The sequence below is a fragment of the Filicampus tigris genome, chromosome 20, assembly GCF_054856515.1.
Source record: "Filicampus tigris isolate MCC_2025a chromosome 20, RoL_Ftig_1.0, whole genome shotgun sequence".
NCBI lineage: Eukaryota > Metazoa > Chordata > Actinopteri > Syngnathiformes > Syngnathidae > Filicampus > Filicampus tigris.
The window spans coordinates 12919790-12934822 of record NC_141236.1 but is presented as its reverse complement, the minus strand read 5'-3'; the positions used below and the strand labels follow the sequence as shown (position 1 = coordinate 12934822).

The window sequence follows — 15033 nt, the reverse complement described above, 5'->3', positions numbered from 1 at the left end:
AATGTGAGGATTGCAACTCGAAGTGGACAAAAAGACTACCTGCACCTATTATTAATTGGTATTATGCATAAAGTTTTAAAACATATATATATAGTCACTACGTCGGAGATTTTTGTCTATGGCGGGATGTTCGGAAGTGTAGCCCCACAATACACGAGGGACTACTGTATTAGCAAAAGTAATTTTGCGTTTCCGCTGACACCTTGGACTCCTCGTTCTCATTCAGTCACAGGAAGTGCAGTCGCGCTTCTTTAGTGCGAACAAAGTCGAACCTAATAAAAGTGGCAGTCGTAGTGTGAAACATGATTGCACCACTGTCCTCAAATTAAAACCCGACGTTCCCGAGCGCGCCGCGAGGCTCATTTGACATTGTGATGCTCTCTATTAAAGACTGCCTGTGCAGCTCAGACCACCAACACAAACCCCATAATGAACACTCTCATTCACTGAATCCGCCTCCTTTGATAGTCATTCAAGGAATGTTAATTAAAAAAAAAAAAAAAAAGAGGACCATTAAAATTATTTGAAACGTTAATTAGCTATTGAAAAAGCAACATAGGCTTTTAGAAGCTTAACTGAGGTTTGAGTGAGCTCCTTAAGACAAGAAAGGAATATTTGTGTTAAAGTTCTTGCACTGGCCGGGTGGTTTATGGCTTTAACTTGATATGGTTTAACAAGCGTGTCGGCCCCTCGGCGCAAATTTACACCGCATGGCTGAATGTACCTTAGAGGAAGTTATTGATGGCATGTGGTGGGGGGGAACAAGTAAACCCCGCCAAGACTTTTTATAAAATCTTCAGTCCACGACGTATATTTCATCGCATTGTGGGCCACGGATTTCACCACAATGCGGCGTTTCCCCACATGCAGCATGTTCCCAAAAGAATTTAGTTGGCTGGAAACAACTCATGATACCTGAAAGCAGATGATACAAACTATAGTAAGGAACACAATCAACAGTTTTCTTCTTCTTCTTTTTTTTACAGTTTAATTTTTTTGAAACATACTGAGCGATCATGACCAATCCGATATGCTGTTGTAACGATTGACATGTAAGACCACCCAAGGGAATATGAGCACAAGCACCCGAGAGCACTTCCGATCTATAATGAGCAGCCAATTAGTTTCCGGTTGGCCTCGTATTCCATTCAAAGTTAACACACAAAATCGTGTTCCATTCAAATTCAACATACATAAAATCTCTGAGTAAATATAATGGAAGGCGTACTTTTAAGTTGCATAAAGTGGGGAGTGAGTGCAACTATGCTACAGGTCAAGTCGCTATACTAACAGAATTAGCTTCTACAGTTTTCCTTCTTATGGCACTCACTAGGTCACGATACCGAAAGGCTCACATCCAATACAGAAAATTTCAAATTTTAAATACAACAGGACAGTAAGTGCAATCAGTTTTTCTACTCTTGTTTTTTTTTAAACAATACAGTTCTTTTCTTAGTTTTTAATATGTAACAAAAGAGATAGTGTGTTTTTTTGTTGAGCTTAGTGTGCTTCACATTAAAATACAACATATAAAGGTAAAACAATGTAAGACATTTAAGGGGGTGTGTGTGTGTGAAAAAAAAACAGACATTAAAAAAGCAACGTACAGAAATAAAAAACAGTTTACTCAAATGTTTAAAAGAATGTCCAGCACAAGAACATGATTTGGGGAATAAAAATGATTACAGACATACTGTAAAAGACCATCATAGTATAGCATTGATGGTTTGGTGGCCCAGCTACCAAATGCACACCCACCGTTGCTGCTAGCCGATGAAAACATAGGGCGGAAGATATGAAATAATGGTATGAAAAAATAACATGAAAAGACATTACCTGCAACATTAGCCGTGAATGCTTAATTAGCGCTTTTGCTAGAAGCGCGTGCGACACACGTCAAAAGGCGGGAGGAGAAGAAGGGGGCGGGACTACCGGCGACGCGCAACTTATTCATCTGTCAATCAAAGCTCTCAATGGGCTCCAGTCACAGTCAGTGCGCACCCCGACCCCACCCACCTCCCCCGTATTGCTCACCTGAGCTCCGCTAATGGCCGCCAGCATTTCAAGCGGTGCCCCTCACTTGTGGAATGAGAGCTGCGCGTCGCTGACTCCCAACATGATCCACAACCCCGCCGTCGTTTTTTCATACCATAACGTCGCGTGCTGAGCCTGACTGAGTAGACGGTCGCCGCATCCACTGCTCCGCCCTCGAATCCAAACATGGACCGCAGTGGCTTGAGAGCTTCTTAACCTTCTTAATTTTTTTTTTTTTTTTGCTTCCTTCGCCTTCGGGGAAGAGGGGAGACATGGCCCGCCCGCTGGTTGTGATCCACTCGGCGGTCCTGTTGCTCTTCGTGAGCGACGTGTTCCTGGTGGGCGCAAGTAAGTGACTCCAAATTCGCCATTCGGCCAAACTCGTCAATTCCGAAAAAACGACGGAGCACGTCAACGTCTCTTTTGGACGGCTTGGACAATTCATTAGGTACACCCGCACGGTCTGATTTCATCCACATACCAGAACGGTTTCCAAATTACGCCTTTAGAGTTATAATGCTAATGCTCTGTTTGGCTTGACAGTCTACCGCTGTAATTTGTCCCAGAAAATGTGGTTAGTGACAGTTTTTATGTTTTGGTCTTATATTCCTTTAATACGTCTATAAACAAGGGAAAGGTGAATTCCTCCTTCGGTCATCATAGTCGGTATGAGAATAAATTAAATTAAATTAAGCACATCACATCAAAATCAACATGTAACTGATGTGTCATCTTAATATTTTGTACAAGATTTGCAGCGCAGGAGATTAAAAAATAATTTCATAATGTTCTTAAATGAGTGTGAATGTTCTGGCTGAATTAGTAGCCAGCGTATCGGACAGCACGATGGACGAGTGGTTCGCCTGCCTCACCTTTCTGAGGTTCTTGGTTCGAATCTCGGCTGCGGCTTGCCTATATCGAGTTTCCTCCCACATCCCCAAAACATGCACGTTACAATCACTGAAGACGCCAAATTTAATGCAAGTGTCAATACTGTAGTTGTTTGTCTCTATGTACCAGTCCGATCAACTTTTGACCAGTCGAGCGTTAAAGTCGGCTGCCGTGGACATTTTACCGTCTCGTTTCTAGTTAGTAGAAGCCACAAAATAATCACTGGCAGTGTGCCTTGCTGTGCAGCAAAAAGGTTAAGAGGAAGATTATCTCGCATAGCACATTGAGAGGACCTCATCTGATGCCTTTCAATATTTTCAATGTGCATGCATTCACTGTGTGCCTCTCTTCATACACCTCCAATAATGACGCCTCAGAAAAACCACTTCGCCGTCTCTCTGCGCTGGGTGTGATCTTGTGCGCCTCCAGAGAGCAACTTTTTCAAAGAATCATCTCCACGCCTGTCTCCTAAATACCAGCACAGCTGCGGCACGTTGCTTGAGAAGTGAACGGAAAGGAAATGAACGTAGAGGTTATCGGCGGCTCCGTTCATTTATATCCGTGAACTGGAATCCAGCCAGTTTGCGGCCGACGCAGAATAAATTCAAGTCAATTTTTCAACAGAATTCTCGGTGGCTAAAAAGCCCTGTAGTAGTAGAAACGTTTTTGCTTTGCTGCCATCTTAGTACCAAGGAACTATGTTGCAGTGAGGGGAGGCGCTTCATTTTAAAAACACGTTGAGACATGCCATTTTTCCCACGTCGCATCGTTGCTTTTACAGAAGAACATTTTGCACCTGACTCCACTTGGACTGTCGACAATCGCTCTTTTTCATACCCGAGAGTCCTAATGTACATTTGTGCGCTTTTAAGGGTCTTAGCCAGCATATGGCAGGCTCCTGTCTTTATATTGGCAGCCTACTGCTTGTAAACCTGACGACGCGTCCCTTCTTATTTGCCACTGTCATCGTTTTTTTGTGACCGCCACATGTCCGTGGCATGTTAGAGGACATCAAGCAAAGTAGATTGTCTTGTCCACATTGCTGCAATGTAGCTTCCGGCGTCAAGTTGAATGCGTGTCGCCATTGCAATAACTTTAGACGGACGCCTAAACCCAAACGGTTCTCCCGGAAAGACACTTTGCACTAACAGAAAAGGACAAGATGTCTGCCGCCGTGGAGAGCTTGTACGTGTATTGCACTCGACAGGTCTACTGCAACTGTGGTTTTTGGCTGGATTTACAAAATGGGCAATTTTTTTTTTCTTTTTTCAGCGAACACGTTTATTACAAGAATATGGTCAAGACGCAACAGAGTTAGGTGAAAATTTGCTATATAGAGTGAAAGTATAAAAAAAAAAAAAGTCCATAATTTCACTCCCTGCTAGAGTCAAGCAAGGTGTCCCAATACTTTAGGAAAACCATGCCAAAGCTTACAATACCCTGAGTTCGATATAAGATTTTTGAAAAAGAACATAGGAGTAGTGCAATTATTAGCGAGTGCCACTGGGAGGTACGGAAGACAGAAGTATGATCAATAATACACGAGAGCGGCGCCTGGGTGAGAAGCAGCGTTTCACATCCAGTCCAGCACCTTTGGCAAAAGTTTGCTCTCTCATGTGGGAAGCTTGACTGAGTCATACTGCAGAAAAAGCAAAAGCACTCACCCTTTTGAGCGCGCTTGACAGCCACGCTTGGGAGGAAAATACGAGGTTTTGAGTTTACGCGCAGTTTGTGCAGCGGCGTAGGAATGCGTGGTCACAAGAGGCAACATTTGATTCATATTTATGCCCTCCAAGTGTTTTGCATACAAATACTCACGCTATGATTTAATTACGGCGTTAGCGTAGCTGTAATATGCAAAATAGTGCTACTATGAACTTGAATTCCGATGCAAACTGCCATCAAATGGAGCGCATGAGGCGCAAAAATTAGGGGAAAAAAATAAGCCGGCATCAAGTGTCGATGGACTGTCACTTGTCAAACTGCCTTCCCTGGCAATCTGACAGGTGATATTGTCTATTTTTCCCGCTGTACTGTCGTGATTACGCCAAGCTGGCTCGCTCTTTGACAGTTTTATTATTCGGCTGCTCAAAAACCAACAGCGCTAATCAATCTCGGCTCTTGATACTCAGATTGCCCGGAACAAAGTATTACCAGGGCAGCATGTATTTTTGATTTATTTTTTTCTAATCACATCAACACACAAGCGTTGTCGTTAATCCACCTCGACCACCCTGCAGCGCTTTGGCTATCTGGCGGTTAGATGGTGGCAGCAGCTAATGCGCTTGGCGTGAGCCGGAGGCAATTATTCACCCCGGCAACGTGATCGCATCCCAAAAGGGTCTTCCCATTTGTCCCGGGAGATAGCAAACCTCGGCCCCTGAGACCTGTCGCATGTCGGGCGTTGCGCAACCTGGAGGCCGGAGTGGCGTACTCTGACTGTGGGATTTCAAATCCAAAAAACATATTAGCAATGTAACGGCAATACGGATTTGATATCAAATTGCATCGTGACCGCTGAGTCAAATTCAGTTTCTTCCTTCGATTGTCAAGCTCACTCGTGTGTCATAAGGCACTCGACAGCCCGCGTCGGCTTCATTAGTACTGAGGTGGTCACTTCGTATTACAAATGATTCATGGGCAGACTACCACCTGGTCCCATAAAATGATAAGTGCATTATGGGTATGGCGCATCTCCACAACCCTCACTTTGAAGTGAAGCAACTCTCAGGTGATTTACAGACTCTAGATTAAATTACAAGATACTACTGTGACTAAAAAAAAAAGGAAAAAAAACATCTGAAGCCAAGTAGTTCGGGCCAAGGTACAAGGACTATGGGACCATTACTGTACATTTTCAGATGACTCATTCGTTTAAGACGGAGGACAGTCTGTACTCGGAGTGACGTGTTTTTTTTAAAAGAAACATCTGTCTCTTACAAGCGCTCTCCAAATGGACGCCCGTGTCCGTGAAGGAGTCTGATGCTATTTGGACAAGATGAGAGCGACCCAAAACTGCTGACCTTTTGTTGCTAAAGCTTCCGACAGTCTCTTATCTCGCTGTCCTTCCTACACTTGGAACAATAATTACCTCTCGACCTCAAACTGCAATGACCTGAGAACAATCACCTGTGTGGATGCCGCAAACCTTTTGTGAGCATGCCGAGGCCTAAGGCTTGGAGCCGAGCCCCTGGACCTCCTTGCGGTTTGCAAATCTGAAGACGGACATACGTGTGGGAGTCACCTCAGTGAGGCCCCCCGTTGATCGTATCTTTGATGTTCTTACTTGCGCACAAATTCGGGTTGCGCCGTTGCAGTAGGACCGGAAATCCCAGATAAAACCAAGAAGCCCTTGTAGAGATATTTCTACCATGGTAACCATCCGGAACACCTCACACCAAAATGCAACGCCGCCAGAGGCATGTCCGCGACAAAATCCCGGCGGATTATGTCCAAATCCCAACAGCCGATAGAATCATGTCATGTGGCCTGAATCAAACCAGCCCGCGACCTCTATTACTGTGGACCCTCCCGCCCGTCTGTTCCTCTTTTGTCTCACTTTGTAATCAGCCTTTCTCTAAACGGTGATAGATGGCCGCACGGTGACACAGTAAGGAAACATCAAGGGAGGTGGAGTTGAAAAAAAAAAAAAAAAAATAGAAGAGAAAAGATGCTACGTGGTGGCTTTAAATAGCCCAATTTGTCAAGACGAGGCAGGGAGGGAGGGAGGGGTTGTCTTTGGACAAAAGACAAGTGCCATTGTAGCCAAAGCAGTTTGTCTTCACAAGTACGTAAATGAAATGAGGGCTGTGTTCTCAGGGCTCGTTATTTTTAACAGTGGCAGTGATGGAAACCTCACGGCAACACACATTAGTGCCACAGGTTGACGACAATTACCTCCGCCAAGGAGGTTCAATGGGCACAATCATGCCAAGTATGGTCAATGATGAATTATGAAGGAATCTTGAATTCATTCACCGCCAGGCATTTTCAAAACAGAATTCTCCAGATTGCCAGCAATTTTGCAGCATTTTCGCTGATCTTTCAAGACCCACAGAAAATCTGTGATATGTGCTCTTCTTGGACCAGAAAAAGCTTGGTTTCTATCTTTTTCTGCAGTTTTTGTAATCAACAGTAGAACGTGGGATGGTTTCATTAAAAAAAAAAACTGACTACACGGGCGAATGGTCTGCAAGTTGAGATCTACTTGCAGTTCTTTTTAAATGTACTTAGTGCGCACCGATCCCCTAAAATGGACTCCATCGAGTCCGTCTGGCATGCAGACCGCATGTCTCTCTGAACTGAATTGAAAGGCAATGAAGGGAGCCGCTTCCATTGGATGGCAAAAAGTTGAAGAGAACAAAAGCACCGGACCTGTAATTTCCTACAGGCTCTGTAAAAGTACGCATTTATCAACCTACCTACTAAGACATTAAGTACAAGATTAGGTCTTAATTATATTTTAAGACACATGCAGTCAGTCCACCTAATTCATTTGAAGTCCCCAAACAGACACACTCAAATAGAACGACTTGTTGAAATTTAACATCCGCAGTCCGTTGGGAGATTGTCAATCAGAGGCAGCAGATGGCCCAGACAATTTAATAGGTAAGAAACGCGTGTCCATTAACAAGGCCTTTCGGTTTCTGTCCCTGCTCTTTCTCATCCTTCATTAGATCGGCCGCCAGCGCCTGTCAACGTGTCCGTCATCCACCTTCGCTCTGACTCGGCAACCGTTTCCTGGGAGGTCCCCGAGGGAGATATCATAATTGGCTTCTCGGTCTCACAGCAAGTAAGTCCGGAAAAATTACTTGTTTTTTTTTTTATTGTTGACAGAGAATATTGTCTGTTTATATCCGTGGGTAGAATCTAAAAATCTTGAGGGGAATTGTTGCATGTGCTAGTGAGAAGTTTCAAGGCACTCAAGAGGATTGGCAGTCACAGTGCCAGACTGTAGCACTTTGGACACTTTCAGGGTCAAGGTCCATTGAGGTCTATATTTAGTTCATTCTTCTCCTCCTCAAGAGGCAAGACGGACACATGCAGCGCTTCATCCGAGAGGTCAACACCACCAGTCGGTCTTGCGCCCTGTGGGACTTGGAGGAGGAGACGGACTACATCATTCAAGTGCAGTCCATCGGCCTCTACGGGGAAAGCCAAGCCAGCAAAAAGGTCCACTTCCGCACGCTTAAGAAGACTGACCGCTTTCCCTCCAACAGTTCCAATCAAGGTTGGTTAATAGATGACTCTTTTATCGGATGATGACAATTGACAGTTTATTTTGAATGAAAAAAATCATCATGGGAATGCTTTTGGAATATTACCCGTCCATTATTAAACTAAGAAAATCCAAGTTAATCTGGCCCACAAACCAGCCATGCCGTAAGAACCAAAACTAATGAAATAACCCGCGCACTCAGTCGACACGATTCTACTCTATCCATAAAAGTGCTGTTTAGTACCACCATTGCAGCAGTGCTACTAAATTCCTTGGTGTTTTGCATATTTTGCCACAGGCGTTTTTTTTCTTGGCTTGCCAATTGAAGCAATTAAAAACAGACTTGAGGGCGATTCCGCACTACTTAAGCACCGGGAAAGTGTCAAGAAGAGCAACCTGAAGCGTTTTCTCACATTCAATCGCTTTGAGAGGGGGTCTCTGTATGTGATTGTCGGACACCAACGTATTACCCGCGCTATTATAATGAAACGCGTACGAGCGCAAGTGCAAAAGAGGATCCGTCACTCTGGCCATAAACCGGACAAAATCCACCGGCATCGCTCTTTGTTCCTTTGGCTTTATATTTAATAATGCGGAAAGTATTAGCACTTCTTATGGGAAGTTAAAAGCCCCTCGCCCATGAAAGCTAACGAACCGTGAGTGCAAAGTGCTGAGTGAGCGAAGACCCTTGGCCACTATTCTTTGAGGGCTCTTGGAAAGGCTTCTAACTGCAGCATTAATCAGGATCGAAGATCCCCCCGGGCCACCTATTCACATACATGACAAAAAAATAAATTGCCGATTCAGCTTCCGTAGATAATTGTTTTGCATGTAGCTTTGCATAAATGTTTTTCCAAAACCTGTTAGAAATATTTATTACACTGCCGTAAGCCGCGGTTTTCCCGGCTCGGTGTCCTATGCGTCAGGCGCTGATGCGGGATGTGGTGTTCGTCCTGAAAATTTTGTGAAATGCGCCATATAAATTGTATTGCATTGTATGGCTCCTCCTCGATGTTCTGAGCGCAAAAGGAATATTCCTACTTTACGCTGCTCTCTCTCTCTCTCTGCATGGCAACACACTTTCACCAGCTATTAACCTACTTTTTAAGAACATCACAGGGCTCCGGTGACGCCACACTAACGACTTGTAATCAGGTTCCAACATGCATTTACGCATAATTCTATTAAAATGAACTGACATTATGAGGACAGATTACCGCGCGGAGATCATGTGAAACTTGTTTCTTGCTGCTGCTCATTATATTCTAGTCGGAGATTTACATCTAGGCTCCTTCAGCCCACCATAAAACCTTCAACGTATTCAGCTGGGACTTGAATTCAGAGCCACTTTGTCACAGTCAAGTGCCTCCTATTCTAGTCTATTGATTTAGAGCCTTCCAAATTGCAAGAGCCACAAAACCATCAATAGTGCTTCTTGTATCACTTTTAATCCAACTCTTTCCGAATGTCAATTAGATTTTTAGTCCTAAAAGATTTCAATTATCTGTTGGTAACAACACCCCACATGAGCCAAAAAGAATGCTACTTCTAGCTTCAATTTTGATGGTTAGTAAAAAAAAAAAAAAAAAGGGACATTTATAGTATAAATGTTAAACAAAACCTAAAACAGTGTCAAACAATTGGAGGATGCCCGGCGGGAGTCGAATGCTTTCTATGAACAAAAGCATCCAGCCTTAGCTTTGGAGAAGAAGCGGTAAAATGTCACAGAGCTGAGGAATGTAAAAGGAATATTTTCACAGGAAGCAGGAGGCTCCCCCAAGACGTGACGGCTGCTCAATATTTCAAAGAGTTGTCTTTTGCTGAGTCAGATGCTAAGCACAATGGCACTCACCAAAGACATGCTTTAACTCACATTTTACAAGCCAAGGTGTTGCCTTATTTTGAACTACTTTAACAATATTTTTCCCTTGCTTTTGTTTGACTTGAACCCATCTCAATGTTGTACAGTTGACCACTTTTATCTGCTTGAAAACAACACAGCAAAAACAAGAAAACAAAAACATTTTTTGGGGGGGGGGAAGAAAGTAATGACATTTCAATTGATTCCAACGTCGGGGGGAGTAAATTGAGTTGACATTTCTTTCTCTCTCTACTATTTCTCACACACCCACACTGAGACTGCAAATATCAATAGAGCAAACCTCAATCCATCTTTTAATGGCCACCACGTGAGCAGAGCCAACAGTTTGGTATTAGGGAGCCACTTTTCAGGGGTAATTGGGCTGAGTGGACCGCTGGAAGATTTCCATATATTGGGGTTAAGAGTCTGAATGCAAGTAGAGCCTCAGTCAATCCACTTTAGAGGACGAGTCGTACCACAAGATGGATATTTACTAGCATAATGGCCAGCGCGGCCACTGTATTAGCGTAGCATTTAGTAATGTCATATTCATGTGTGTGCCCCCCTCTCCTCTAGATGACCCAACAGTGCAGGGCCTGGAGAGGTCGCGACACCTGCAGACAGGAGAGGTCATCATTATAGTGGTGGTCTTGCTCATGTGGGCAGGTATGTTTTCTCAATTCAACTTTATTTATAGAGCACTTTAAAAACAGCCCACGGCTGCATACAAAGTGCTTTACACGGAGTAACTCGTTTTCTTTTCACTGAAATTCAAGAAATTAAGTGCCATACATGTCTTCATTTCCTCCAGCAAGGACAAAAGTGGCCTTAAGGAGAAAGCGTCCTTTTTGCTCAGCGCTGACCTTCATCTACATAGCAGGGACAGGAAATACCACTCTTTCATAAGATGGAACCCAGGGGCAGGAAATATAATAAAAACAGCATGGGGCCCAAAATTGAACCCTGTGGAACACCGTGCCACAGTGAGGTAGAGTGGGAGTCAGAGCAGCCCAGGCTAACACACAAAGTTCTATCTGCCAAATAGGATCGAAACCAATCTAGAGTAAATACATCTGACAATACGGAGGGAAAATAGACATGCTCATTCGTTTCAGACAAAGGGTATGAAAGAAATTTGTAAAAAAAAGGGAATTCTCATCAACATTATTCATAACGAGCTTTCACAAAAGCCGCAACTGATATTTGTTTCCAAATATCCGAGACTTATAACACTGCATCATAGATACTATTGCTTAGCTTGTGATCAAATGTCAGCTAGTATCTTGAAAAACGCATAAATCGGGTCACTTGTATCTCAAGGCACCAGTGTTGACTTTAAAATAAGACCTTTAAACTCACCTCCATGGTTGCTTGTAATAAACACAGCAGCGCTCATGTCAAGTTACCTTCAGCAAGTTTTATCACATTTAGCGCAGGCCCTGGCGATCAAGACGAATGACTCGCAACCCGCCCGAGCCGCGTTTTGAGACATTTTAGCTTGTAACTACGTCGATGTGTCCGCACACCAATCAATACCAAAATATCCTTCATAAAACAAGACCTACAGCCACGGTCTGTAGTATGACAAATAATATTGTGGTTTCCACGTGGCTATCAGGTGGACTCGTCCTCTTAATTCCAGAATCGGCGCTCCTCTGGGCCTGACTAATGACGAGCGGAGGCACAATGCAAAGTGGCGTGTCTGACAGCGAGCGCAGTCTCAAACCACAGAGGACCCAAGTGAGATGTTAAACAATGCTAATGAGACGTATCACGGCGCAACAATGGCGTCGTCGCGTGAATTCGTGATGAGCCACTTGTTCACAATAACTGTGCTTTCGAGCATGATTAGCCAATTACCCGTAGATTTACGACACACGCAAACCTTCAAACGTACATAATGCCGTTCACTCGTAAATATCCATTTTCTGTAATTATCTCGCTCAGGGTTGTGGGGAGCTGGGATCTAGTTTTTGCCTTTCGTCAGTCCTTCACATTCTTCAGTTGCAACATTAGGACACATATATTAAAAAACCCATCTGAGTATCTGCTTGACGCAAGATAAGCATGGCATTAGGAATCGCTGCTGAATTTGAATCGTTGCTGCGCGGAGCTCGCGAGCGACAATGCCGAGCGTCCGTCTTCCTTTGTGTGCAGCCGTCATCGCCCTGTTCTGCCGCCAGTATGACATCATCAAGGACAACGACTCCAGCAACAATAAGGAGAAGGTCAAGCCGTTGTCAGAGAGGAGCACGCCGGAGCACCACAGCGGAGGGCTGCTCAGGAGCAAGGTGATGCTTTATGATATGATTTATAAAAAAAAAAAAAAAAAACATTCAAAATAGGTTTTCAAGTTACATTTGAGTTCCGAGTGAGCTTCAGATATGCCGTCGCACTCGGACAGGGAGAGACTCAGTCGCTGACACACCTTCAGCCGATTAATTATTAAACAACAAAATCAAACATGGATACAAAATGAAAACACTCACAAGGAGCTGCTCTAGGCCCTACGCTTGCCTAGCCGCTCACCTAAAGACTATTCGGCCAATGCGACTCCAGCTCCTGATGTCACTCACTTGGCCACGACGGTACTTTACCAACTTGGACAGTTACACTGCGGGGTGTACTCACTTTTGTTGCCAGCCGCTTAGACATTAATGCGCCGTTATTTTGAATAATTTGGGTTCAAAAGGTATTAAGCGTCAAAATGATCATGTAGCACTCTAAAACACATAAAACAGCCTCCCAGAAATTTTGGCAGCCGCTGCGATGAAGATAAATAAATGTCAGTGTAATGCAGTTAGGCTGGCAGGAAGTGGCACCGTGTTGGCACGGCCAACATCAAATCTGATAATGCCACGCTCTAACCTGATTACACGCCCATCCGAACACCACAAACAAAGACGCTGGCAAGCGTTATGATTACAAAACTGTAAGACGATGGCAAATGACTTAAAAAGTATTGATTAAGTGAGCCACTGGTGCTTTGGGAAGAATTAACATCTTTATTTAAACCTCCGTAAATATCCGCAATGATTAAAACGCGTTTCATGGACTGGCGATTCTAAATGTTACACAAATTGGCATCCACATTGTAAAGAGCCTTCTGTAGGAGTAGCGCTCAAAAGTAATATGCAGTAATACTTGACTGTACTTTAATTAATATTCCATGTCTCCATTTTGTGAGCACACACCAACCTTATTGAAACGTTAAGTCTCTTTGTTTGCCGCGTCCTTCAAACTGAAAGGAATTTCATTCTGATCTGCTTTCTGGGTGTAATCCTTGCACACTCTGTAGGCAAGCTAATCTACCAAATGACATTCAGTAAAGCGCAGTGGATGACTGCTAGCGCGCTCTGAGTTGCAAATATGCAACTTTTTCTAAGGACTCTGAAAGTAAGTGGCTGATGGAAGCTGGCTTTTGCGTGAGAAAAATCAAGAGCTGCTTCGCGGCGCAGCAGAGCGACCCAGCCAGTCAGTAATAAGACGCCCTCCGTCAATAATCGAGGTTGTTTTTGACATTTGGCTGATATTTCAAGGGAAAAACAAAGCAATTAGCCGCAGGACTCGGTCATTAGAACCCCGCGTGTTGATTTGGAGGACCAGCTGTCAACGCTGGCTCGACAAATGCGAAAAAGGTTTGAATCAATTGTTTGTGGAATTTCATATTTCAACTGCCTTAATTCCCACAGTACAATTTTTTAGTTTTTGTTTGAACTAGCAATTGAATGTTTTTTTTTTTTTCTTGTGTCAACAGTTTCACCCATCCGTGCCGTCCATCAACATCATCGAAGTTTGACGACAAAAAAGCAGCAAGCGGTACACCTACCGGTCGTTTTATTAGGTACACCCGACACCGCTGACTTCTACGACAGCTCCTGGTTGCCTCGCAGCAATTAGACTCAGTTGGTGTGCCAAATGAAGCGCCCGTCCTTCCGTCGGCACATTAGCGGTGAATGATGTCATCAGGGGGAGCGAAGGAGTCATGTGCATGCAAAGAGAGTCGGTAGGAACGTGCAAATACACCGTTAAGCATAATCTACAAACGTCTGCAATACAACACACAATCTCTGGGAGTGCAGTGGCATCACTGTAAATATGGATTTTTGATATTGCCATGACTATCATTAGACGCCACCATGACTAGTTTTAATAGGCAAACAATGTACTCTTTATCAGTGGTCCTCAAACTGGAGTCTGCGAACAAGCTGTGGTTTGGGGGTACGCAAAATAAGTATCAATCAATACCCTTAAGAGTTTTAAAGAATGAAATGCATCTTGTCCCACAATGGAAGCTATCATGGGAATAATGTTTTTGTAGACTTGTGACTTTAATATCATATAACAACTTTATCATCATATTACAGTATTTAATGACTGTATGTGAATGTCAGTGAGCTGCGAGATAGCGTCATTATCAAAGCTGATCATATTGTCATTTGTTTCTCCAGGTTTCACCCATTTGTACAACAGGAGTGTGTCAATGACTGTATGTACTCAATAAACTTGCATGCACGCCATCTGCTGGTAGAGATGTGCATTGCTAAAATGAACAGAAGATCACAAATGGACAAATATGAATGTAGAATATTTGCTCTTAGCACAGCAAAACGTGCACATTTCTCGACAATTGTATTAGTAGCACCAGAGCCAAATAAAAATGTTCAATGTCAAATTCCCCCCACTTACATGGACATGAAATTGAATTGCTCAGATTATGTTCAAATGGAAAGTACACAACATTCTACCAAGTGGGTCTCACTACAGCTTCTCCACGCCCGGGATACTCGATGGCCTGTTACCATGGCAACATGCTGGTTAGATACAACACGGAAAGGCGTTCAGCTCATCAACTTTTCTCACGATAACGACACATACTCGTGTCTGTACCATAATCATATGCATACTTTGAGCTACTTCCAACGCGTCGCCATTTTTCTCCCTCATACTTGACGTGAGAAGCCCAGATTGAACATTTAATCTTCGACCCAAAAGCGATGCTGATTTCAAAGTCATCTCGGGGATCTGT

The 15033-nt window shown here is 43.7% G+C and overlaps 1 protein-coding gene across 1 annotated transcript; it reads left to right on the top strand.

Annotated features, from left to right (window-relative positions):
• Nucleotides 1-1991: 1991 nt before the first annotated feature.
• fndc4a (fibronectin type III domain containing 4a) lies at nucleotides 1992-14679 on the top strand. The gene is made up of 6 exons (XM_086018334.1): nucleotides 1992-2382; nucleotides 7602-7717; nucleotides 7951-8155; nucleotides 10581-10670; nucleotides 12162-12295; nucleotides 13762-14679. The coding sequence occupies exons 1-6, from the start codon at nucleotides 2307-2309 to the stop codon at nucleotides 13801-13803; spliced, it is 663 nt and encodes a 220-aa protein (XP_085874460.1). The 5' UTR covers nucleotides 1992-2306; the 3' UTR covers nucleotides 13804-14679.
• The last annotated feature ends 354 nt before the right edge of the window (nucleotides 14680-15033 follow it).